Source organism: Coregonus lavaretus (genome assembly GCF_964263955.1).
Source record: "Coregonus lavaretus genome assembly, chromosome: 24".
Lineage (NCBI taxonomy): Eukaryota > Metazoa > Chordata > Actinopteri > Salmoniformes > Salmonidae > Coregonus > Coregonus lavaretus.
Genome location: NC_140011.1, coordinates 28,258,076 through 28,282,297, shown reverse-complemented (window position 1 = coordinate 28,282,297; position 24,222 = coordinate 28,258,076). Strand labels below are relative to the sequence as shown.

General features: G+C 46.3%; 1 protein-coding gene across 1 annotated transcript in view; it reads right to left on the bottom strand.

Moving 5' to 3' along the window:
* Nucleotides 1-24,222, bottom strand: part of LOC311099812 (guanine nucleotide exchange factor VAV2-like) — a gene marked incomplete at its 5' end in the record, with an annotated part of 160,744 nt that overhangs the window by 19,355 nt on the left and 117,167 nt on the right. The window contains 4 exons of the mRNA XM_084140560.1: nucleotides 4,153-4,253; nucleotides 4,365-4,433; nucleotides 5,430-5,528; nucleotides 8,047-8,152. Coding sequence (XP_083996686.1) covers nucleotides 4,153-4,253; nucleotides 4,365-4,433; nucleotides 5,430-5,528; nucleotides 8,047-8,152 — 375 coding nt within the window. The remainder of the gene's footprint in view (nucleotides 1-4,152; nucleotides 4,254-4,364; nucleotides 4,434-5,429; nucleotides 5,529-8,046; nucleotides 8,153-24,222) is intronic.

Sequence of the window (24,222 nt, the reverse complement as noted above, 5' to 3'; positions counted from 1 at the left end):
ACAGACCTAATTGAACATGAAGGTCTTATTTTACGAGGCCATTTCAGGAGTGTGATGTTTAAGGTGGAGCGACTGGTGGGGAAAGTGATATTGTGATGAGAGTGTGAGACAATGGATTACGGGTACATTAGACGTCCACTGAGACTAGACACAAGGTTTTGAATAGTTTTGAATATTAGAAGAATAAGCCAGCCAGCAATAAAGAGAGACAGAAAGCAGGGGGGCGAGGTAGAAAGACACAGAGAAAACAGAAGGAGATAGATGAAGAACATGCACAAGAGAGGAAGAGCTCAGTTGGTCGGGATTAGGCAGCGTCCACAGCAGGGTTTCCTGTAGCCTGTGTAGTATGGGACAGTAACTCTGGGCCTGAGGGCCCGCTTTCTGAAGCTCCTCCACCACCACTAAAAACACTACAAAACCAGGCAGAAGTCTTTAGTGTTGATAGACAAGGACACGGAGAGGCGGCGAACAGAGGCCATCCTAACAGAGACATTTGTCCCCTGCTCAGTGACAGGCCTCAACGTGTGACACAGGGCCTGCTCTGACACTGACACAGCAGAGAGGACGTGGCACAGTGTTAATGCTAATACTTACAGACCCCTCTAATAACAGGCTTTCTTGTTGCTCCAGTTCTAAAGGAAAGTCACTGTCTTTGTTCTCCCAGAGACAGGCAGTGGAAGAAAGGGGATGATTACACACACACACACACTGTTTGCACACACACAGATGAATGCACATACACACCTCACACATGCACAAAGCCACATGTACACACACAGACACACCCACACGACAGAGGCAGACATAATTAGGCCCTGAGACACTGACAGGCACAGCCTCTTCTCTCTTGATGTCTGGACACATCTCCCTTAGAAACCAGCACGTCACACTTCTCTTTTTTATCACTCCTTTTCTCTTTCCCTTTAAAGTTATATGTTTCATTTCTTTGCTCTACACCAGTCTCTCTCTCTCTCTCTCTCTCTCTCTCTCTCTCTCTCTCTCTCTCTCTGTCTCTGTCTCTGTCTCTGTCTCTCACTCTCTCTCTCAGTCTCTCTCTCTCTCTCTCCCTCTCTCACAGTGTAACGTTCTGGCTTCTTTAAATAAAGAGGTGAATTGCACACTATTGCACCATTGCATAAGCATATGAATCCGTGAAATTCTACTCTTAAGCTAACCCTAAAACGTCATGTTAAAGGAGTAGAGAAAATGATCCAAGAGCGGTAAGGATGACTCACAGGACGGACTGGTAAAACAATAAGAGCCAACACTGTATAAAGCAGACCTCAACACCACAGAAACACCATGGACTGTACAGACGACTGGACATGGACACATTCCCTTCATTACATGGCTCTCTCATTTAAACGAATGCATAATTGGACAAAATTGATCTAATGAGGGTTCTGTTAATCAAACTGTGTTCTAATGGCCTAGAAAGAGTACAGACTGGATGATGATGATGAGTCAATTGGGATTCTATATTAGAGACAGTCGACAGCATGGATCAAGTCCCCAAAGGGAATGTGCTCTCTATGATGATAAAGCAGCACTCTGCCTACATGAAGGCTTCCGCCAGGCCCTCAAGGAGCTTGACGTGTCATGTGGAAAAGGTGTTGAAGTGAAGCAAAAAAAGTCCTGATTCTCTTGCCCTCTGTCGCTTCTGTCGCCTGCCTGTCTCGGGGTAGCGCCGCCTGTCAAGACGTGTCCTAGCCTATATGTCCTACTGCGATGTGACAACGGCAAGAGCCAAAGTCTAGGGATGCCCATAGTTCAGTACAGTTCCAACTGCCTAAAGTACTAGAGAGGGACAAGAGAGAGGGAGCGGGAGAGAGAGAGTGAAGGCAGAAGATGGACGGTAAAAAAAGCATGTTGAGGAAACAACCCCTAAACGCCACAGTCGCTTTAGACTGAGCTCTCCCGTGGGAGAGAGGGAGATGTTCCTCAGTCAGTGCAGTGTAAACTCCCTCTTTAAATTCCTCCTCTCTCTCTTCCGGTCGGTGCTCTCGCCCCTGCTGCAGCTACACAGGCTCTCTCATTATGGGAACGCCGTCATGCATGTTATTTCAGAGAAAACACAATTTGGAGTAACTGCTCTCCCCACCTCTGTAGCGAGGCTGCAGTGGCATTGGGCTGCAGTGTCAGGCTGGAGAGGAAATCTCCCAGCAAATCAGAAGTGACAGGCTGCGGAGAGAGGCAATAATATTGACTTACACAAAGCATTGGGACCTCCTCACCTCCACTGAACAAATCCAGCACACAGCAAATGGAGGAGAACGCAGGCGGCGCCCTCTGGTGAAACCCCTCTCTGTTTGCCTCTAAGTACATATTACAGTGTTATCAGGGGAGCGGATTACTCCGGAAATGAGTTTGTAGTTTGGGAAAGTGGCAAGCCCTCCAATGTAAATTATGGGAAACCAACATGGGAGCCTCTTAAAAAAGTAGTCTGCCTTCCTCTATACAGTACATTAAACCTGTCACCAAGTCTTAGCGCCTTTTAGAAAAGCTGCCATTAGCTGCAGTGCTGTGGAGAACATTGACATTTTCATCATGGCTTTCACTGGGCGCAGCAATGACAACCTGAAAAGCTTTTTATTTATTTCTCAAAGAGAAAGGAAAAAGCTGGCCTATTGTTGCAAAGGTCACTGGGACTTACAAGCGGAGATAACAACATTAATTAAACGAAGCCGGGTCCTTAGAACCAATCGACAAGGGGCTTTTATGAGAATGGATCCATCTGAGCGGTGCCAAATCGCCTGTTCTCCGGGCTCTGTTACCGGGTAGAGAGCCAGCCACTCATAATGAAACAACAGGAGCTTGTCTGTCAATCATCTCCTGAATACCAAAGGCAGCTGACGCACAGCTCAGCACAGCACTGTGCAAATCAAATGAATAATTTACCCAAAATACCCTCCTGTTCCACATTCAGCAGAATGTCACAGAAGGTAAATATTAACATTCCCTGTCGTTGACATCTTTCAATGCCTGATGATGGGAAGGTGGGAGGAGAGCTTTTTAGCCTGTTGTCGTGTAGAGAAGATCCACATTCTACAAGTCACAACTCTAATCCTACCCATCACAGTAATGTTGAAGCCTGGCCTTTAGTAGCATCAGCTGGCAGACCACACGTTGGCCCGTGACTAGACCATGGGCCATAACTAGGGCCATAACTAGGAGCTGTATAGTGACCTACAAGTGTAGTAGTGCAGTAATGTAGTAGTGAAGAGTCCACTGTACGGGCCAAGCCTGGTTTAGCATAGCGTGAGAGATTTTAAGAGATCTAAGGACAGCTCAATCAGATCAGCAGTGTCAGCAAGATGGGGTGGAAGAATTTGTGTTTGGGGAGGTAGTGAGGGAGATCGGGATAGAGAGTGTCGTTGCCGTCACGCTAGCTCTGTGTGATGCAGCTCTCCAGGCCCCTGAGCAGCCCTGCAATGAGCCAATTACCTACACAATCTGACAAACTGAAACTATACAAACCCACTGCTGTCTGTTTGGGATGGGGGGATGGCAGTAAGCATACATCCCCCTTACCGGTTATTTACTGTAATCAGATCACCATCCACAGTGTTCACACAAACATATACTTTCCGAGGTTTGGCTCCAGCTCCATGTGAATGTCCTAAAATAAGGCTGGATCAGGACTAACATTCCTGGAGGGCTGTCAAGGTTACATCCCGTCATTACCAGAGCCATTATTACAATTGCCTACTGAGCAGCGCAGCGGGAATCACATCACCACTCCTCCATATGCAAGCAAATCAACATCCCCGGTAATGTACTGCAGCTGCAGTATTCAACAGACTGACTACTCTTCTATCCACTAATGTGTTTCATGAACATAGTAGAACACAGGAATCCATTTCAACAGTATACACACCCTCCATAGAACGCAGAACATGTAGAGGCTGCTATCTTCCTAGCAAGGTTATTTTCTTTATTACAGTGTTACAGACACAGTCAGCGCTTTGCTTACATGCATTTTAAATTAATCCATTTATTCAGTTTAAAACTAATCTCATTTATCCTGTCTTATCCGGAAATCCTGCATCTAAATCCAACTGCATGCACAAAGGGCAGCACAGGGAATACTGATCCCAAACGCACACACACACACACACACACACACACACACATCTCCTTGAGGTGACTAACCTTTCCTTGAAGTCTATGAAGATCTTCCCCAGACCGTTGCCTCCGCTCACCATGTTGAGGTCGATGGCCCTCAGCAGAGCAAAGTGGACCTTAATCACATCCTGTATGGGTCCAGCACAACCACACTCAGCATGGTAGAACACTTTTTAACACAACTTCTATCATCAACACTGACACAAGGATCACTCTCATCATCACCAGTGTGTACTCACCTCTAGATTTACAAAGATGGCCCCCATGTCTTGTGGACTTAGAACTTGCTTCAGGGGAATCATATAATTCTGAAGAATACCAAAACAGCAGTAGTGAAATTTAAATATACAGGTGTAGGATCTTAATTTGATCATGCATTTGTTGCTGAGAATTTTCCTGCACCGCAGGAAATGCAGATGAGCTTTGTGATTTACATAAATAAACTGAAAACCCACACTAACACACGGTTACATTAACAGTATTGCACTTTTCATGTAGCCTACTTTCGGCCAGCTAATAGCCTAACCACCGATCAATCAACATTATGGACTAAACCGATGTTGACTGGCACAAACTTTCCCTGTTGTTTGAGTAAGGTCATTGTATGCTTGTCACATTACATAATCTTAATGAGAACAAATACATCCATTAAAATGTAATGAAGAGATGACAGCTTTATTAACCCCAACTCAATTAAGCCCAAACAAGTCCTCTGATTATAAGAAGGTGATTCTGGCTTAATTGGCTCAGCAAACACAAACACACCTTTAGTCTAATGGAACCAGTGGATATTATTGAGAATAATATATTTCTCATCATGGAGAAGCTGCTGTTTTACCGCTGATCTAGTATGAAAATGTATGCACTCACTAACTCTAAGTCGCTCTGGATAAGAGCGGCTCCTAAATGTAAATGTAAATCTAAACAACATTATTTACAACCCTGGGAGAACTGTGTGTGTGTGTGTGTGTGTGTGTGTGTGTGTGTGTGTGTATCCATAGAACCCTGGGGATCGGTCTCTTCCAATGGGACCGTGCCAATAATAAGCCTATCGACCTGCTCCACTGACATTTGTCCTCTCCAATGAACCTGCCAATAGCTGACATTTCCACACCGCTCCCTGCCTGCGGGCTTGACACAGGAGACGTGACAAAACACACATACTCTAGCAGAAAGCTACACCCAACACTGCCAGCCAGCCAGCCACCGCACGCACACGCACACACACACGCACACACACACACGCACATGCACACACACACACACACACACACAACTTCACCCCAGCTCCGTCCCTCACCCACCTTCTCAATGTCCTCCAGCGTCTTGTAGTACTTGGCCTCAGTCTCCTGGATCTCCACTAAGCAGCAATTTCTCTTGTCGTCTTCTGTCATGCCCATTTTCTGTGGAGGTAATTAACGGCAGGAGAAGTGACGCTGGGCTGTAATTTTGTCAACGTATGACACGTCACTGACCATGTGGTTAATGTGGCTAATTGTCTAATGATGGGTCTCAAATGCATGGGGCTACTATTTAGGCATGCTCTGACAAGGTCATTATTACAAATCATATTGTACTGTATACCTCCTGTATACACTGTTTACCATTCTATACAATGTACAATACTCATCATCCAAATGGACTTCAACATCTGCAGAATTAATGAGGTAACAAGGACACACGAAGGACGCAATGTATTTCCCATTTGAGTTTCAGCTGCAGTGGTGACATCAATGTACAGTAGTCGATCCCAATAGGGAGTTGTGACTGTAAGCTCTACCAGACAGGGGGATTCCAGAACAGAGCCCACCACCCCAGAGGCCCTGCAGCACTGCATCCAAACCCCTCAATGGGAATTTGATGAGCACTTTTAATGAAATGAGCCCAATTCTCACTCCTCACTGCACTCCGACATGATCCAATAGAATATGATACTTCTGATTAACTGTAATTGCTGGGACCAGGTTGTGTAACGCGAGCCGATTGTCCGTGTTGTGGGAAAGCGGGGACATAAACACTGGAACTGGGGCTTTGTATGAGTTGACTGCCGGCTGGCTGGCTGGCTTGCTCACGGCCAAGTGCTAATGAACATCTGTGTCTGCAGCTCTGTACCAGGGGAACATCTGGGGCCAGCCACAGAGCAGAGCAGAGAAGAGCCAGGGAGCGTGGAACGGCCAAGGCAAACGCAGCCGCCCGCCACATCCAGACTTATTTAGCCACGCGAACAGGCCCGCCATTAGGGAGAGGAGGAGAACGAGGGCAGAGAAAACAAACAAAGGAACACAGAGCATTACTCATACCCTACGGCTGGGGTGGGTGGGGGGGGGGGGGCAGCATTACTCATACCCTACGGCTGGGGGAGGGGGGAGGGCAGCATTACTCATACCCTATGGCTGGGGGAGGGGGAGGGCAGCATTACTCATACCCTACGGCTGGGGGAGGGGGAGGGCAGCATTACTCATACCCTACGGCTGGGGTAGGGGGAGGGCAGCATTACTCATGGGGAGGGGGGAGGGGGGAGGGCAGCATTACTCATACCCTACAGCTGGGGGAGGGGGGAGGGCAGCATTACTCATACCCTACGGCTGGGGGAGGCAGCATTAATCATACCCTACGGCTGGGGGAGGGGGGGGGGGGCAGCATTACTCATACCCTACGGCTGGGGGGGGCAGCATTACTCATACCCTACGGCTGGGGGAGGGGGGCAGCATTACTCATACCCTACGGCTGGGGGAGGGGGGGCTTTACTCATACCCTACGGCTGGGGGAGGGGGGAGAGCAGCATTACTCATACCCTACGGCTGGGGGAGGGGGGGGGGCAGCATTACTCATACCCTACGGCTGGGGGAGGGGGGGGCAACATTACTCATACCCTACGGCTGGGGGAGGGGGGGGGCAGCATTACTCATACCCTACGGCTGGGGGAGGGGGGGGGCAGCATTACTCATACCCTACGGCTGGGGGAGGGGGGGGCAGCATTACTCATTCCCTACGGCTGGGGGAGGGGGGGGCAGCATTACTCATACCCTACGGCTGGGGGAGGGGGGGCAGCATTACTCATACCCTACGGCTGGGGGAGGGGGGAGAGGAGGGGGAGGCTGGCTAGCCTTGCAGCATCAGATCAGTGAATCACAATGCAATACAAAACTGAGAGACAGTTGAAATAAATAAATAAATAAAAAACTTCTGCGAATAATACGACCATGTGAAAATCTCTTGACATCATCTCTGTCTCAATTGTCTCTCAACAGTCTTGGTTGTTTTTGTTTTGAGAGGAGTATTCATTCTATCGTGCCATCTGCAACAGGGCTGAATGTTAATTATCAGTTCTGATCATACAATAGGGGGATAATCACGTCAAACCACAGCCAATTAGAGACTCACAGGCCCAGATCCAGCTGGGTAATAGAAAACAAACACCCAATCAGGCCTGCTGGGGAGCACCGCTACAGAACTGACATAGGAACTGATGACAGCAACGTTTTATTGAGAGGCTGTATTAAGGTTTGATCTGGCATGTGGCGGCTTTTGATGATGTCATACAGAGAGACTGTCATGCTGTTGACGGTGATATGTTGATGTCACGGTGAGTCACACTCACACAGGGGCAGATAGGGTTTCCCTTGACCTGTGCTGTAGGTCATTGATCTGAGGGGAAGGGTGTTGTGGGGACATGTCAGTCTCAGACAGACTGTTGGATAGCGCCAGATGAAAGATTGGTGAGTCAGGGCACTTACCTGCATGTATCTGATCTGCAGCATCAGGAAGGGAAAACATAGCAGATGAGCAGAGCAGAACACATACCGACAGATAGAGAGCATCATAGGTCAGGGAGGACACACCCACACAGAGACAGACACACCCACACACACAGAGACAAGCAGAGAATGACATATACACAAGCCAACACAAAGCTCTCACCATGGGTTGTCTTACTTCCACCTTGATGATGTCCTCGTAGATGTCATCTCCATCGTCCTCACAGGGAACACAGTCGTAGATGTCATCCTCCCCCACGTCATGCTCACTGGGGAACACACACACAGTCAGTTATCCAATTGCAATTTCCTTTGAAAGGGTAGACACTTAACACTGAAGGTTACATTTACATTTATGTCGTTTAGCAGACGCTCTTATCCAGAGCGACTTACAAATTGGTGCATTCACCTTATGATAGCCAGTGGGACAACCACTTTACAATTATTTTTTTTATATATTTTTCTAAATTTTAAATTTTTAGAGTATATTTTTAATTTTCATTTGTTTTATATATATATATGGATGAGAACGGTTAACCCCAACATTGAAATCAGATTAGGCACTTGACACTTAGCTGAGTGCTAAAGTAACTATGGGTTCCCATTAGCCATAATCAGCAGGGCTGAGGAGTCAGGCAGTCAGGCCACAGTGGTGGTCTATGTCTGTTTCAACCCCACTTCACACTCTTCACAACTACTCCACAAACATGTCTCTCTACCGTACCCCCCCCTCCTCCCTCTCTGTGGATGACTTCGTCAACCATTTTGAAAAGAAGGTTGACGACATCCGATCCTCGTTTGTTAAGTCAAATGACACTGCTGGTCCTGCTCACTGTACTCCTGAGTGGCGCAGTGGTCTAAGGCACTGCATCGCAGTGCTAACTGTGCCACTAGAGATCCTGGTTCGAATCCAGGCTCTGTCGCAGCCGGCCGCGACCGGGAGACTCATGGGCGGCGCACAATTGGCCCAGCGTCGTCCAGGGTAGGGGAGGGAATGACCGGCAGGGATGTAGCTCAGTTGATAGAGCATGGTGTTTGCAACGCCAGGGTTGTGGGTTCGATTCCCACGGGGGGCCAGTATAAAAAAAAAAAAAGATATGTATTCACTAACTGTAAGTTGCTCTGGATAAGAGCGTCTGCTAAATGACGTAAATGTAATTTATTTGTAGTTTGTTATTTTATTTTATTATTATTATTATTTTTTAAAAAAAATTGGGGGGGGGGGGGGGTAGGGGGGGTAGAAGGATTACTTTTATACTATCCCAGGTATTCCTTAAAGAGGTAGGGTTTCAAGTGTCTCCGGATGGTGGTCAGTGACTGAGCTTGTTCCACCATTGGGGTGCCAGAGCAGCGAACTGTTTTGACTGGGCTGAGCGGGAACTGTGCTTCCGCAGAGGTAGGGGGACCAGCAGGCCAGAGGTGGAAGAACGCAATGCCCTCGTTTGGGTGTAGGGACTGATCAGAGCCTGAAGGTAAGGAGGTGCCGTTCCCCTCACAGCTACGTAGGTAAGCACCATGGTCTTGTAGCAGATGCGAGCTTCAACTGGAAGCCAGTGGAGTGTACGGAGGAGCGGGGTGACGTGAGAGAACTTGGGAAGGTTGAACACCAGACGGGCTGCAGCATTCTGGATGAGAACGGTTAACCCCAACATTGAAATCAGATTAGGCACTTGACACTTAGCTGAGTGCTAAAGTAACTATGGGTTCCCATTAGCCATAATCAGCAGGGCTGAGGAGTCAGGCAGTCAGGCCACAGTGGTGGTCTATGTCTGTTTCAACCCCACTTCACACTCTTCACAACTACTCCACAAACATGTCTCTCTACCGTACCCCCCCCTCCTCCCTCTCTGTGGATGACTTCGTCAACCATTTTGAAAAGAAGGTTGACGACATCCGATCCTCGTTTGTTAAGTCAAATGACACTGCTGGTCCTGCTCACACTGCCCTACCCTATGCTTTGACTTCTTTCTCCCCTCTCTCTCCAGATAAAATCTTGCGACTTGTGACGGCAGGCTGCCCAACAACCTGCCCGCTTGACCCTATCCCCTCCTCTCTTCTCCAGACCATCTCCGGTGACCTTCTCCCTTACCTCACCTCGCTGATCAACTCATCCTTGACCGCTGGCTATGTCCCTTCCGTCTTCAAGAGAGCGAGAGTTGCACCCCTTCTCAAAAAACCAACACTCGACCCCTCTGATGTCAACAACTACAGACCAGTATCCCTTCTTTCTTTTCTCTCCAAAACTATTGAGCGTGCCGTCTTTAGCCAACTCTCTTGCTATCTCTCTCAGAATGACCTTCTTGATCCAAACCAGTCAGGTTTCAAGACTGGTCATTCAACTGAGACTGCTCTTCTCTGTGTCACGGAGGCTCTCCGCACTGCTAAAGCTAACTCTCTCTCCTCTGCTCTTGTCCCTGTCTGCTGCCTTTGATACTGTGAACCATCAGATCCTCCTCTCCACCCTCTCCGAGCTGGGCATCTCCGGCGCGGCTCACTCTTGGATTGCGTCCTACCTGACCGGTCGCTCCTACCAAGTGGCGTGGCGAGAAGCTGTCTCCGCACCACGTGCTCTCACCACTGGTGTCCCCCAGGGCTCAGTTCTAGGCCCTCTCCTATTCTCGCTATGCACCAAGTCACTTGGCTCTGTCATATCCTCACATGGCCTCTCCTATCATTGCTACGCTGACGACACACAACTAATCTTCTCCTTTCCCCCTTCTGATAACCAGGTGGTGAATCGCATCTCTGCATGTCTGGCAGACATATCAGTATGGATGACGGATCACCACCTCAAGCTGAACCTCGGCAAGACGGAGCTGCTCTTCCTCCCGGGGAAGGACTGTCCGTTCCATGATCTCGCCATCACGGTTGACAACTCCGTTGTGTCCTCCTCCCAGAGTGCGAAGAGCCTTGGCGTGACCCTGGACAACACCCTGTCGTTCTCCGCTAACATCAAGGCGGTGACCCGATCCTGTAGGTTCATGCTCTACAACATTCGGAGAGTATGACCCTGCCTTACACAGGAAGCGGCACAGGTCCTAATCCAGGCACTTGTCATCTCCCGTCTGAATTACTGCAACTCGCTGTTGGCTGGGTTCCCTGCCTGTGCCATTAAACCCCTACAACTCATCCAGAATGCCGCAGCCCGTCTGGTGTTCAACCTTCCCAAGTTCTCTCACGTCACCCCGCTCCTCCGCACACTCCACTGGCTTCCAGTTGAAGCTCGCATCTGCTACAAGACCATGGTGCTTGCCTATGGAGCTGTGAGGGGAACGGCACCTCCGTACCTTCAGGCTCTGATCAGTCCCTACACCCAAACGAGGGCACTGCGTTCATCCACCTCTGGCCTGCTGGCTCCCCTACCTCTGCGGAAGCATAGTTCCCGCTCAGCCCAGTCAAAACTGTTCGCTGCACCCCAATGGTGGAACAAGCTCCCTCACGACGCCAGGACAGCGGAGTCACTCACCACCTTCCGGAGACATTTGAAACCCCACCTCTTTAAGGAATACCTAGGATAGGATAAAGTAATCCTTCTACCCCCCCCCTTTTACTCCAAATAGGTGAATGCACCTATTTGTAAGTCGCTCTGGATAAGAGCGTCTGCTAAATGACGTAAATGTAAATGTAAATTACTAACAGAAGTTGAGGGTCGGCCCAGAAGATAACAATGTAGTGAGATCCCATTAAAGGCTGAAGCAGTAAAGATCATGGCCAACAACCGAAAAGCATTTCTGTGCATTAACTATGGGGGGGAGTTGTGTGCATGTGTAAGTACCATTCAGCAGACGCTTTTATCCAAAGTGACTTACAGTCATGCACGCATACATTTTAGGTATGGGTGGTTCTGGGAATCAAACCCGTTACAATGGCGTTACAAGCGACATGCTCTACCAACTGAGCTACAAAGGACCACTGTGTGTGTGTGTGTGTGTGTGTGTGTGTGTGTGTGTGTGTGTGCACGTGCATGCTTATGTAAGTATGAAACAGAAGGGACCCAGTGACCTCCCTAAACGCTTCAGCGTACATCCAAGAATGGAGATGAGATCAAATCAGCACCCGGCGCCTTGGATCCATGTGTGCCTCCTCACCCCAGTGACAGCATCAGTGGCATCCTTCAGCCCACACCCAGCAATCGTCCTCTGGGGCACACACAGCCCCGTCTCAGCCTGGACCGTCTTAAACCAGCCTGACAACCACACAAGGTGTCCTTGCCTGCCCATGACTAAGCCACCTCTCACTCAGACAGGAACAGTCAGGAACACACAGCTACATCCTGTGCTGGTTCTATGGTTTCATGGTCGTGATGAGTTCCACCAGCACAGGCAGACGGCTCACCTTAGACCACCACAGAGAGCCCCCCCCCTCACCCCCCCCCCCCACCTCTCTCTCTCTCTCTCTCGCTCTCTCTCTCTCTCTCTCTCCCACTCTCTGCTCTAGCCACATCTGAAGCCTCTGTCGAACATCAAAACACCATTGTATGCCAAATCTCGGCAGCAGAAAACACGGAAATCCTGAAAGGCTCCAAGCTGTTTGTTCCCTTCAGCCATTTTCTGAGGAGAAAAGATAACATAAAGCAAAGTGAATTGCACGCCTGCTCCAGATATTGTAGGAATGTGGCTAGTTTGATGGTTAACTACAGCGTAACAGAGGGAATAAAAGGCAAGGGTCTAATGAATATTTGTTTTTCCATTGAAACTCATTAGTAAATATAATAACACACAGTCTTGTTACTCTGTGACCTGGAGGCTAGGGGAAAGCGGGGAAACAGTTTCTATTGGTTTTGCACCACACTGACTGAATTACCTTTAATTAGTACAGTACATGCTCTGACTGTGTGTGTGTGTGTGTGTGTGTGTGTGTGTGTGTGTGTGTGTGTGTGTACAGGCTGGCTGTGACTGTGGTGCAGTGTGACCTCCAGGCTTTATTTCCTAGAGCTGTGGGACGGCTCTCTCTTCTAGAATTTCTCTCCCTCTTACTGTACATCCCTAGAACACCTCTCCCTCTTACTGTACATCCCTAGAACTCCTCTCCCTCTTACTGTACATCCCTAGAACTCCTCTCCCTCTTACTGTACATCCCTAGAACTCCTCTCCTTCTTACTGTACATCCCTAGAACTCCTCTCCCTCTTACTGTACATCCCTAGAACTCCTCTCCCTCTTACTGTACATCCCTAGAACTCCTCTCCCTCTTACTGTACATCCCTAGAACTCCTCTCCCTCTTACTGTACATCCCTAGAACTCCTCTCCCTCTTACTGTACATCCCTAGAACTCCTCTCCCTCTTACTGTACATCCCTAGAACTCCTCTCCCGCTTACTGTACATCCCTAGAACTCCTCTTCCGCTTACTGTACATCCCTAGAACTCCTCTTCCGCTTACTGTACATCCCTAGAACTCCTCTCCCTCTTACTGTACATCCCTAGAACTCCTCTCCCTCTTACTGTACATCCCTAGAACTCCTCTCCCTCTTACTGTACATCCCTAGAACTCCTCTCCCTCTTACTGTACATCCCTAGAACTCCTCTCCCGCTTACTGTACATCCCTAGAACTCCTCTCCCTCTTACTGTACATCCATAGAACTCCTCTCCTTCTTACTGTACATCCCTAGAACTCCTCTCCCTCTTACTGTACATCCCTAGAACTCCTCTCCCTCTTACTGTACATCCCTAGAACTCCTCTTCCGCTTACTGTACATCCCTAGAACGCCTCTTCCGCTTACTGTACATCCCTAGAACTCCTCTCCCTCTTACTGTACATCCCTAGAACTCCTCTCCCTCTTAATGTACATCCCTAGAACTCCTCTCCCTCTTACTGTATATCCCTAGAACTCCTCTTCCGCTTACTGTACATCCCTAGAACTCCTCTTCCGCTTACTGTACATCCCTAGAACTCCTCTCCCTCTTACTGTACATCCCTAGAACTCCTCTCCCTCTTACTGTACATCCCTAGAACTCCTCTCCCTCTTACTGTACATCCCTAGAACTCCTCTTCCGCTTACTGTACATCCCTAGAACTCCTCTTCCGCTTACTGTACATCCCTAGAACTCCTCTCCCTCTTACTGTACATCCCTAGAACTCCTCTCCCTCTTACTGTACATCCCTAGAACTCCTCTTCCGCTTACTGTACATCCCTAGAACCTCTCTTCCGCTTACTGTACATCCCTAGAACTCCTCTCCCTCTTACTGTACATCCCTAGAACTCCTCTCCCTCTTACTTTACATCCCTAGAACTCCTCTCCCTCTTACTGTACATCCCTAGAACTCCTCTTCCGCTTACTGTACATCCCTAGAACTCCTCTTCCGCTTACTGTACATCCCTAGAACTCCTCTCCCTCTTACTGTACATCCATAGAACTCCTCTTCCGCTTACTGTACATCCCTAGAACTCCTCTCCCTCTTACTGTACATCCCTAGAACTCCTCTTCCGCTTACTGTACATCCATAGAACTCCTCTTCCGCTTACTGTACATCCCTAGAACTCCTCTCCCTCTTACTGTACATCCCTAGAACTCCTCTCCGTCTTACTGTACATCCCTAGAACTCCTCTTCCGCTTACTGTACATCCCTAGAACTCCTCTTCCGCTTACTGTACATCCCTAGAACTCCTCTCCCTCTTACTGTACATCCCTAGAACTCCTCTCCCTCTTACTGTACATCCATAGAACTCCTCTCCCTCTTACTGTACATCCCTAGAACTCCTCTCCCTCTTACTGTACATCCCTAGAACTCCTCTCCCTCTTACTGTACATCCCTAGAGCTCCTCTTCCGCTTACTGTACATCCCTAGAACTCCTCTTCCGCTTACTGTACATCCCTAGAACTCCTCTCCCTCTTACTGTACATCCCTAGAACTCCTCTCCCTCTTACTGTACATCCCTAGAACTCCTCTTCCGCTTACTGTACATCCCTAGAACCCCTCTCCCTCTTACTGTACATCCCTAGAACTCCTCTTCCGCTTACTGTGCATCCCTAGAACTCCTCTTCCGCTTACTGTACATCCCTAGAACTCCTCTCCCACTTACTGTACAACATTAAAGGTCCACTCCCGCTTACAACTCAATGACAACCTTTGCTCCTAGAAAAGTTGTAATCATTATTTAGATCTTCTCATTTTCATTCTAGTGACATGTATAGGTCACTCAGTTTGGAGGGTTTACATATTACCATACCACCAGAGTAGAACAGTCTTTTCCATATTACCATACCACCAGAGTAGAACTCTTTTCCATATTACCATACCACCATAGTATAACTGTCTTTCCCATATTACCATAGCACCACAGTAGAACAGTATTTTACATATTACCATACCACCAGAGTAGAACAGTCTTTTCCATATTACCATACCACCACAGTAGAACAGTCTTTTCCATATTACCATACCACCACAGTAGAACAGTCTTTTCCATATTACCATACCACCACAGTAGAACAGTCTTTTCCATATTACCATACCACCACAGTAGAACAGTCTTTTCCATATTACCATAGCACCACAGTAGAACAGTCTTTTCCATATTACCATACCACCACAGTAGAACAGCATTTTCCATATTACCATACCACCACAGTAGAACAGTCTTTTCCATATTACCATACCACCAGAGTAGAACAGTCTTTTCCATATTACCATACCACCACAGTAGAACACCCTTTTCCATATTACCATACCACCACAGTAGAACAGTCTTTTCCATATTACCATACCACCACAGTAGAACAGTCTTTTCCATATTACCATAGCACCACAGTAGAACAGTCTTTTCCATACCACCACACCACCACAGTAGAACTAAATATTTTTCACACTCCCAACATCTAGTTATATTGTCAGGATTGTGAGAGTTAATATTGCTATCAAACAGTTTTCTTTTGTATTCCAAGGTGAGTGTGAATTGTTACATTGTTGCTCTGAAAAGGTTAATAGCAAACAAAGATGTCTTTCCTATACAATGGAATTAATAGCATAGGACAAAAATGTAATCTCATTTGATGTATTGTGGGCTTGGTTACCTCTGACTTTCCCTATTTCCCATCCTATAGGTGACTTGTTACCTTTGTGGATGGCGTGAAGAGAGAAAACAGATGAAAAAAGGAGGAGAAAAAGAAAGAGGGTGACTACCTCAATCAAATATTCACCACTGTCCTTATCCTTGTGTGGGACTGCTTTGAAGTTTTAATTGAGGTGGTGTGGTGTCACTCTCAGTGATGTGATTCCTGTTTCATCATTATGAGGATGTGACCGCATACAGAGAGGAATTCTGGGACGGCACACTACTGCCATGTCTGAGCTACCCATCCCAGAGTGCATTCTGTTCTGAAGGCACTCATGACCCCAGAGAGATACGTGTTCATGGGATGGGTAATATTTAGGAAGAAATCCCATTCTTGCCCCAAACCCTAGAGACAGGCATTAGCTGAATGATGGTTAGTGCAGTGATCTGTCTATGAACTGTATGGGGATGTTGTGAGGAGGAACAAGAGGAACTAGCTCCTGAGGGGGATCTGTGTGTATGGGGTTGAAGGGAAGTGGTTGGAGTATGTGTGCAAAATAGCGTGAGTAACATATTTGATGGGGAGACATAGAATTAGAAAGTGGAATGGACATATTTGTGAAAGAGTTTAGATGAGTGTGGATGCATGTGTGTGTATGTGTGCTAGTGTGTGTTTGCCCATGTGTGTGTGTGTCACGCGCACATGCATGAGTGTCTGTACAAGAGATACGATAGTGTGTGCTTCCCGCTCTGCTCCTCTCCTTAGGACTCCTGGATTGTGAGCAAATGTTCTGCCTGATTACACAGTGCAGTTTCAGAGATCCAGCGTGTTAGCACGCAACGGTCCCTGTGACCTCTGCTCCACCCAGCATCCGGCCCTCCAGACCCTCTGGGTTACTGGTTTCCAGTAATACAACTAACATACTGCAGTTATTATATATTTCAACGTAATCATACAGATATCTTGGCTCCGCCACCTTCCCCCTCTCACGGTCAGTGCAATGCCTTGCTCATGTGAGAGTGAGGTTTTAATGTTGTAATCCTGTCTAGTGGTGTCAGGCCATAAACCTACATATTAAATCACACATCTAGACATTGACCAGGGAGCTACAGCAAGCCAGGCTGCTCTATGTTGGCTTGGCAAAGGTCTGACCACCACCTGGTAAAGGGTCACCTCAGGCTCTTACTGGTAAGAACCTGACATTAGAGATTAGAGATTTTGAAACAGATCCAATGGAAGTAGTACAGTCACATTTCACAATAGTGCACAGTGTTTGAGAGCTGCATCTCTGCTGAGCGAAAAGCCAACTTTATGCGAACTTCCACTCAATTTAAATTCAAGGGGCTTTATTGGCATGGGAAACATGTTTACATTGCCAAAGAAAATGAAATGGATAAACAAAAGTGGAATAAACAATAAAAATTGAACAGTAAATATTAGAAAAAGACATTTCAAATGTCATATTATGTCTATATACAGTGTTGTAATAATGTGCAAATAGTTAAAGTAAAAAAGTAAAAATAAGTAAACATAAATATGGGTTGTATTTACAATGGTGTTTGTTCTTCACTGGTTTCCCTTTTCTTGTGGCAACAGGTCACAAATCTTGCTGCTGTGATTGCACACTGTGGTATTTCACCCAACAGATATGGGAGTTGATCAAAATTGGATATGTTTTCAAATTCTTTGTGGGTCTGTGTAATCTGAGGGAAATATGTGTCTCTAATATGGTCATACATTTGGCAGGAGGTTAGGAAGTGCAGCTCAGTTTCCACCTCATTTTGTGGGCAGTGTGCACATAGCCTGTCTTCTCTTTAGAGTCAGTTCTGCCTACGGCGGCCTTTCTCAATAGCAAGGCTCCACTCTCTTTCTGTCTCTGCACAGTGCAGGGTGTGCAGACCAAATCCAATGGAAGGTCATTCTGATTTCCACCACCAGGCTGGGGATGCAATTACTGACAAAATGGGTGTGTGTGCAACTGTAGAAAAGTGGATTTAAATAGCCAGAGACATATGACTGGGGCCAGCACATTTGTAAGCTAATGGATAAATAAACAGATTTACTTGGGGTGGAAACATCTTGCTTCTCTTCCCTTCCTGATGCAATCAGAAAGTTTTGGGAAAATAAAGCACTTTCTTTCTCATGAAGTTAGAGAGGTTTCTGCCATGCCATCTTATTAGCTGTGACTATATCAGCTCTCAGAGACCGTCCGAATATTGAGCAGGCATCTGGGAGGACTATTTCTTCTTTAGAACTTCTCTGTGCTGGTAGATATTAACTTTATCTATATAGAGCAAATCTCAGGACACTTTTCTGGATCAAAAATGGGCTTAGGTGGTGGGTGTGGCAGGGGGCGTGGCAATGGGCGTGGTCGGCCCATCGGTGCGGCTAGATTTTAGAGAACATTTTAGGTAGCCTAGTGGTTAAGAGTGTTGGGCCAGAAACCGAAAGGTTTGAATCCCTGAGCCGGCAAGGTGGAAAAATATGCTGTTCTGCAAGGCAGTTAAGCCCAACAACAACTGCTTCCTGGGCGCCGTGGACGTCGATTAAGGCAGCCCCGCGCACCTCTCTGATTCAGAGGGGTTGGGTTGAATGTAGAAGACACATTTAGGTTGAATGCATTCAGTTGTGCAATGACTAGGTATCCCCTTTCCCATCTTGGCAGTGTGGTGTACAGACATTTTTGAATATTTAAGACAATTTCCTGCAATTCTACAAATTTCTCCATGGAGCTGAGATAAATTGTTTCAGTTTTAAAGCTAATTTCCTGCAATTCTACACATTTTGACATGGCTAATGCTGTGTTCTTTTGACTGAAACATAATAAACATAACTAAATTGATACTGCTAAATTCATTGTTTTGGGAATTTTCAATTCTCCCTGACTACCTAGCATTGTTAGTTCTCAAAGCTTATATTATATTTTTTAAACTAAAAGGTCCAATATATTTTCTACATACTTTATATCAGGTATTAGTCGTTTAAGTTTATACTGAAAACGTTTTTCCATCCTGAAGATTAATAATTATTATTATTTTACACTGCTTGGGCGGGCCGCCTAAAAGGGCTGAAAAATCCCTGAAAATGTATTCTCAAGCTCTTTTGTAGGTAGGCTTTTCACAGCTTTTCCCAACAATACCAGATTGTCATGAACGGACAGATACAGTCAAGTTGATAGTGATGACGTGAACGGGAAGCCATGCCCAGACAAGGTGACATTGTCCAGGCTTGAACTGAGATAAGATAAGGAGGAGTAGTTGGACAAAGAGCAACACATGGAGACAGCACCACCATCATGCCACTCCTTCTGTAATCAGCAGCGGAAATCTCCTACAAAACAGGACTAACCTCATACCCACCTGGTGGGTGGGTGCTTATACATGTCCTATATTTGTCAAAAATATATATATACACTGAGTATACAAAACATTAAGGACACCTTCCTAATATTGAGTTGCATCCCCTTTTGCCCTCAGAGTAGCCTCAATTCGTTGGGGCGTGGACTCTACAAGGTGTCGAAAGCGTTCCACAGGGATGCTGGCCCTTGTTGACGCCAATTCTTCCCACAGTTGTGTCAAATTGGCTGGATGTCCTTTGGGTGATGGACCATTCTTGATACACATGGGAAACTATTGAGCATGTAAAACCCAGCAGCATTGTAGTTCTTGACACACTCAAACCGGTGCGCCTGGCTCCTACAACCATACCCCGTTCTCAAGGTTTAAAAATCCTTCTTTAACCTGTCTCCTCCCCTTCATCTACACTGATTGAAGTGGTTGTAACAGGTGACATAAATAAGGGATCATAGCGTTCACCTGGATTCACCTGGTCAGTCTATGTCACGGAAATAATGTTTTTTCCTAATGTTTTGTATACTCAGTGTATGTCCTATATTTGCCTTTATATTTGAGCTCTATACATTTAAACTCAGTTGTTCACAATTCCTGACATTTAATCCAAGTAAAAATTCCCTGTTTTAAGGATACCTGAGAAGGGGCTTACTATTGTGGCCCAAGTGGCACAAAATAATCAAAGGTATGACTGCACGGAGATGCTTGGGAAAATGGTTACAACGGGGGACCAGAGTGTTTGTGTCTCAGGTGAAGAGGGTGGATCTGATCTCCATCACCTGGGACTTAACATAGATTAAATAGATTAATCAAATCTCACATTGTTGTTCACGTTTTCTCAATCTTGCATGCTTTCTCAAACGGCTGTAACTGTATATGCATTCATAAATCAGGTCCTTTCTTGAGTTGTGCTCTGGGATGTATCAACCATTGAGCATCTGATCTTGTGGCTGGTTGTGGGTGGGGGGAGGTTGAGGGGGGGGTTGAGTGTGTGCGTGTGTGTGCGTGAGTTTGTGTCCAGCATCTGTTGCGTGGGGGGGGGTTGAATCGCAGTGGTTGTTTGCTGAAGTGGTAGTTGCTTGTTAAAAATGTAATGTAATACAATGGCAATTCGGGTAATAGGTTAAAATCCTACACATGAATGCCGACATTATTACGCACATTAATTGATAATGATGGAAAATAAGATTTGCAAGATATTTGAATAGATATTTTTTTTAATAGCTATATAAATATATTGAGGTGAGAGCATTGGAAATGCTTTTGGCGGTTGAGATGCTTCTGTTTTGTGGGTGGCACTATGTGATGTTTTTGATGAATGGTTCCTGGCCCCTCGGGGGCATAGGGATCCGGGGGGACAGGAGTGGTATGCTGATCACTGGGATGATGGCCCAACTTGGGATGGGGAGGGGTATTAGCGGGGGAATTAGTGGAGAACAATTGGAGGGTTATTTAGTAAAATTGCAAATATCATGGTATACAGTGAGGGAAAAAAGTATTTGATCCCCTGCTGATTTTGTACGTTTGCCCACTGACAAAGAAATGATCAGTCTATAATTGTAATGGTAGGTTTATTTGAACAGTGAGAGACAGAATAACAACAACAAACTCAAGAAAAACGCATGTAAAACATGTTATAAATTGATTTGCATTTTAATGAGGGAAATAAGTATTTGACCCCCTCTCAATCAGAAAGATTTCTGGCTCCCAGGTGTCTTTTATACAGGTAACGAGCTGAGATTAGCAGCACACTCTTAAAGGGAGTGCTCCTAATCTCAGTTTGTTACCTGTATAAAAGACACCTGTCCACAGAAGCAATCAATCAATCAGATTCCAAACTCTCCACCATGGCCAATACCAAAGAGCTCTCCAAGGATGTCAGGGACAAGATTGTAGACCTACACAAGGCTGGAATGGGCTACAAGACCATCGCCAAGCAGCTTGGTGAGAAGGTGACAACAGTTGGTGCAATTATTCGCAAATGGAAGAAACACAAAATAACTGTCAATCTCCCTCGGCCTGGGGCTTCATGCAAGATCTCACCTTGTGGAGTTGCAATGATCATGAGAACGTTGAGGAATCAGCCCAGAACTACATGGGAGGATCTTGTCAATGATCTCAAGGCAGCTGGGACCATAGTCACCAAGAAAACAATTGGTAACACACTACGCCGTGAAGGACTGAAATCCTGCAGCGCCCGCAAGGTCCCCCTGCTCAAGAAAGCACATATACAGGGCTGTCTGAAGTTTGCCAATGAACATCTGAATGATTCAGAGGAGAACTGGGTGAAAGTGTTGTGGTCAGATGAGACCAAGATCGAGCTCTTTGGCATCAACTCAACTCGCCGTGTTTGGAGGAGGAGGAATGCTGCCTATGACCCCAAGAACACCATCCCCACCGTCAAACATGGAGGTGGAAACATTATGCTTTGGGGGTGTTTTTCTGCTAAGGGGACAGGACAACTTCACCGCATCAAAGGGACGATGGACGGTGCCATGTACCGTCAAATCTTGGGTGAGAACCTCCTTCCCTCAGCCAGGGCATTGAAAATGGGTGGTGGATGGGTATTCCAGCATGACAATGATCCAAAACACATGGCCAAGGCAACAAAGGAGTGGCTCAAGAAGAAGCACATTAAGGTCCTGGAGTGGCCTAGCCAGTCTCCAGACCTTAATCCCATAGAAAATCTGTGGAGGGAGCTGAAGGTTCGAGTTGCCAAACGTCAGCCTCGAAACCTTAATGACTTGGAGATGATCTGCAAAGAGGAGTGGAACAAAATCCCTCCTGAGATGTGTGCAAACCTGGTGGCCAACTACAAGAAATGTCTGACCTCTGTGATTTCCAACAAGGGTTTTGCCACCAAGTACTAAGTCATGTTTTGCAGAGGGGTCAAATACTTATTTCCCTCATTAAAATGCAAATCAATTTATAACATTTTTGACATGCGTTTCTCTAGATTATTTTTGTTATTATTCTGTCTCTCACTGTTCAAATAAACTTACCATTAAAATTATACACTGATCATGTCTTTGTCAGTGGACAAACATACAAAATCAGCAGGGGATCAAATACTTTTTTCCCTCACTGTAGATGTCCTAACCGACTTGCCAAAACTATAGTTTGTTAACAAGAAATTTGTGGAGTGGTTGAAAAACAGGTTTTAATGACTCCAACCTAACTGTATGTAAACTTCCGACTTCATCTGTATGTTCCATTTCAGATTGGCTCCCTCAGCCTGCCCTGGTGTTGTACACCTCACACCTAACTGACATATACATCCATCCCACACAGGCAGTGCAGTCACAGGGATACAGTCTATGGATCTTGTGGGCCCGCAGAGGATACGTTACATGTGATGTCTCAACACTATTCTTTACTCTGAGTTCAATTTAGATTTCCCTAAATGCTCACCAATTACTCAGTGAAATATATACAATCGTGGTCAAAAGTTTTGAGAATGACACAAGTATTGGTCTTCACAAAGTTCGCCGCTTCAGTGTTATGAGATATTTTTGTCAGATGTTACTATGGTATACTGAAGTATAATTACAAGCATTCCATAAGTGTCAAAGGCTTTTATTGATCATTACATTAAGTTTATGCAAAGAGTCAATATTTGCAGTGTTAATCCTTCTTTTTCAAGACCTCTGCAATCCGCCCTGGCATGCTGTCAATTAACTTCTGGGCCACATCCTGACTGATGGCAGCCCATTCTTGCATAATCAATGCTTGGAGTTTGTCAGAATTTGTGGGGGGTTTTCTCCACCCGCCTCTTGAGGATCGACCACAAGTTCTCAATGGGATTAAGGTCTGGGGAGTTTCCTGGCCATGGACCCAAAATGTCAATGTTCTGTTCCCCGAGCCACTTCGTTATCACTTTTGCCTTATGGCAAGGTGCTCCATCATGCTGGAAAAGGCATTGGTCGTCACCAAACTGTTCTTGGATGGTTGGGAGAAGTTGCTCTCTGAGGATGTGTTGGTACCATTCATTATTCATGGCTGTGTTCTTAGGCAAAATTGTGAGTGAGCCCACTCCCTTGGCTGAGAAGCAACCCCACACATGAATTGTCTCAGGATGCTTTACTGTTGGCATGACACAGGACTGATGGTAGCGCTCACCGTGTCTTCTCCGGACAAGGTGTTTTCCAGATGTCCCAAACAATCGGAAAGGGGATTCATCAGAGAAAATTACTTTATCCCAGTCCTCAGCAGTCCAATCCCTGTACCTTTTGCAGAATATCTGTCCCTGATGTTTTTCCTGGAGAGAAGTGGCTTCTTTGCTGCCCTTCTTGACACCAGGCCATCCTCCAAAAGTTGTCGCCTTACTGTGCGTGCAGATGCACTCACACCTGCCTGCTGCCATTCCTGAGCAAGCTATGCACTGGTGGTGCCCCGATCCCGCAGCTGAATCAACTTTAGGAGACGGTCCTGGCGCTTGCTGGACTTTCTTGGGCGCCCTGACGCCTTCTTCACAACAATTGAACCTCTCTCCTTGAAGTTCTTGATGATCCGATAAATGTTTGATTTCGGTACAATCTTACTAGCAGGAATATCCTTGCCTGTGAAGCCCTTTTTGTGCAAAGCAATGATGATGGCACGTGTTTCCTTGCAGGTAACCATGGTTAACAGAGGAAGAACAATGAATTCAAGCACCACCCTCCTTTTAAAGCTTCCAGTCTGTTATTCTAACTCAATCAGCATGACAGAGTGATCTCCAGCCTTGTCCTCGTCAACACTCTCACCTGTGTTAACGAGAGAATCACTGACATGATGGCAGCTGGTGCTTTTGTGGCAGGGCTGAAATGCAGTGGAAATGTTTTTTGGGGATTAAGTTCATTTTCATGGCAAAGAGGGACTTTGCATTTAATTGCAATTCATCTGATCACTCTTCATGACATTCTGGAATATATGCAAATTGCCATCATCAAAACTGAGGCAGCAGACGTTGTGAAAATTAGTATTTGTGTCATTCTCAAAACTTTGACCACGACTGT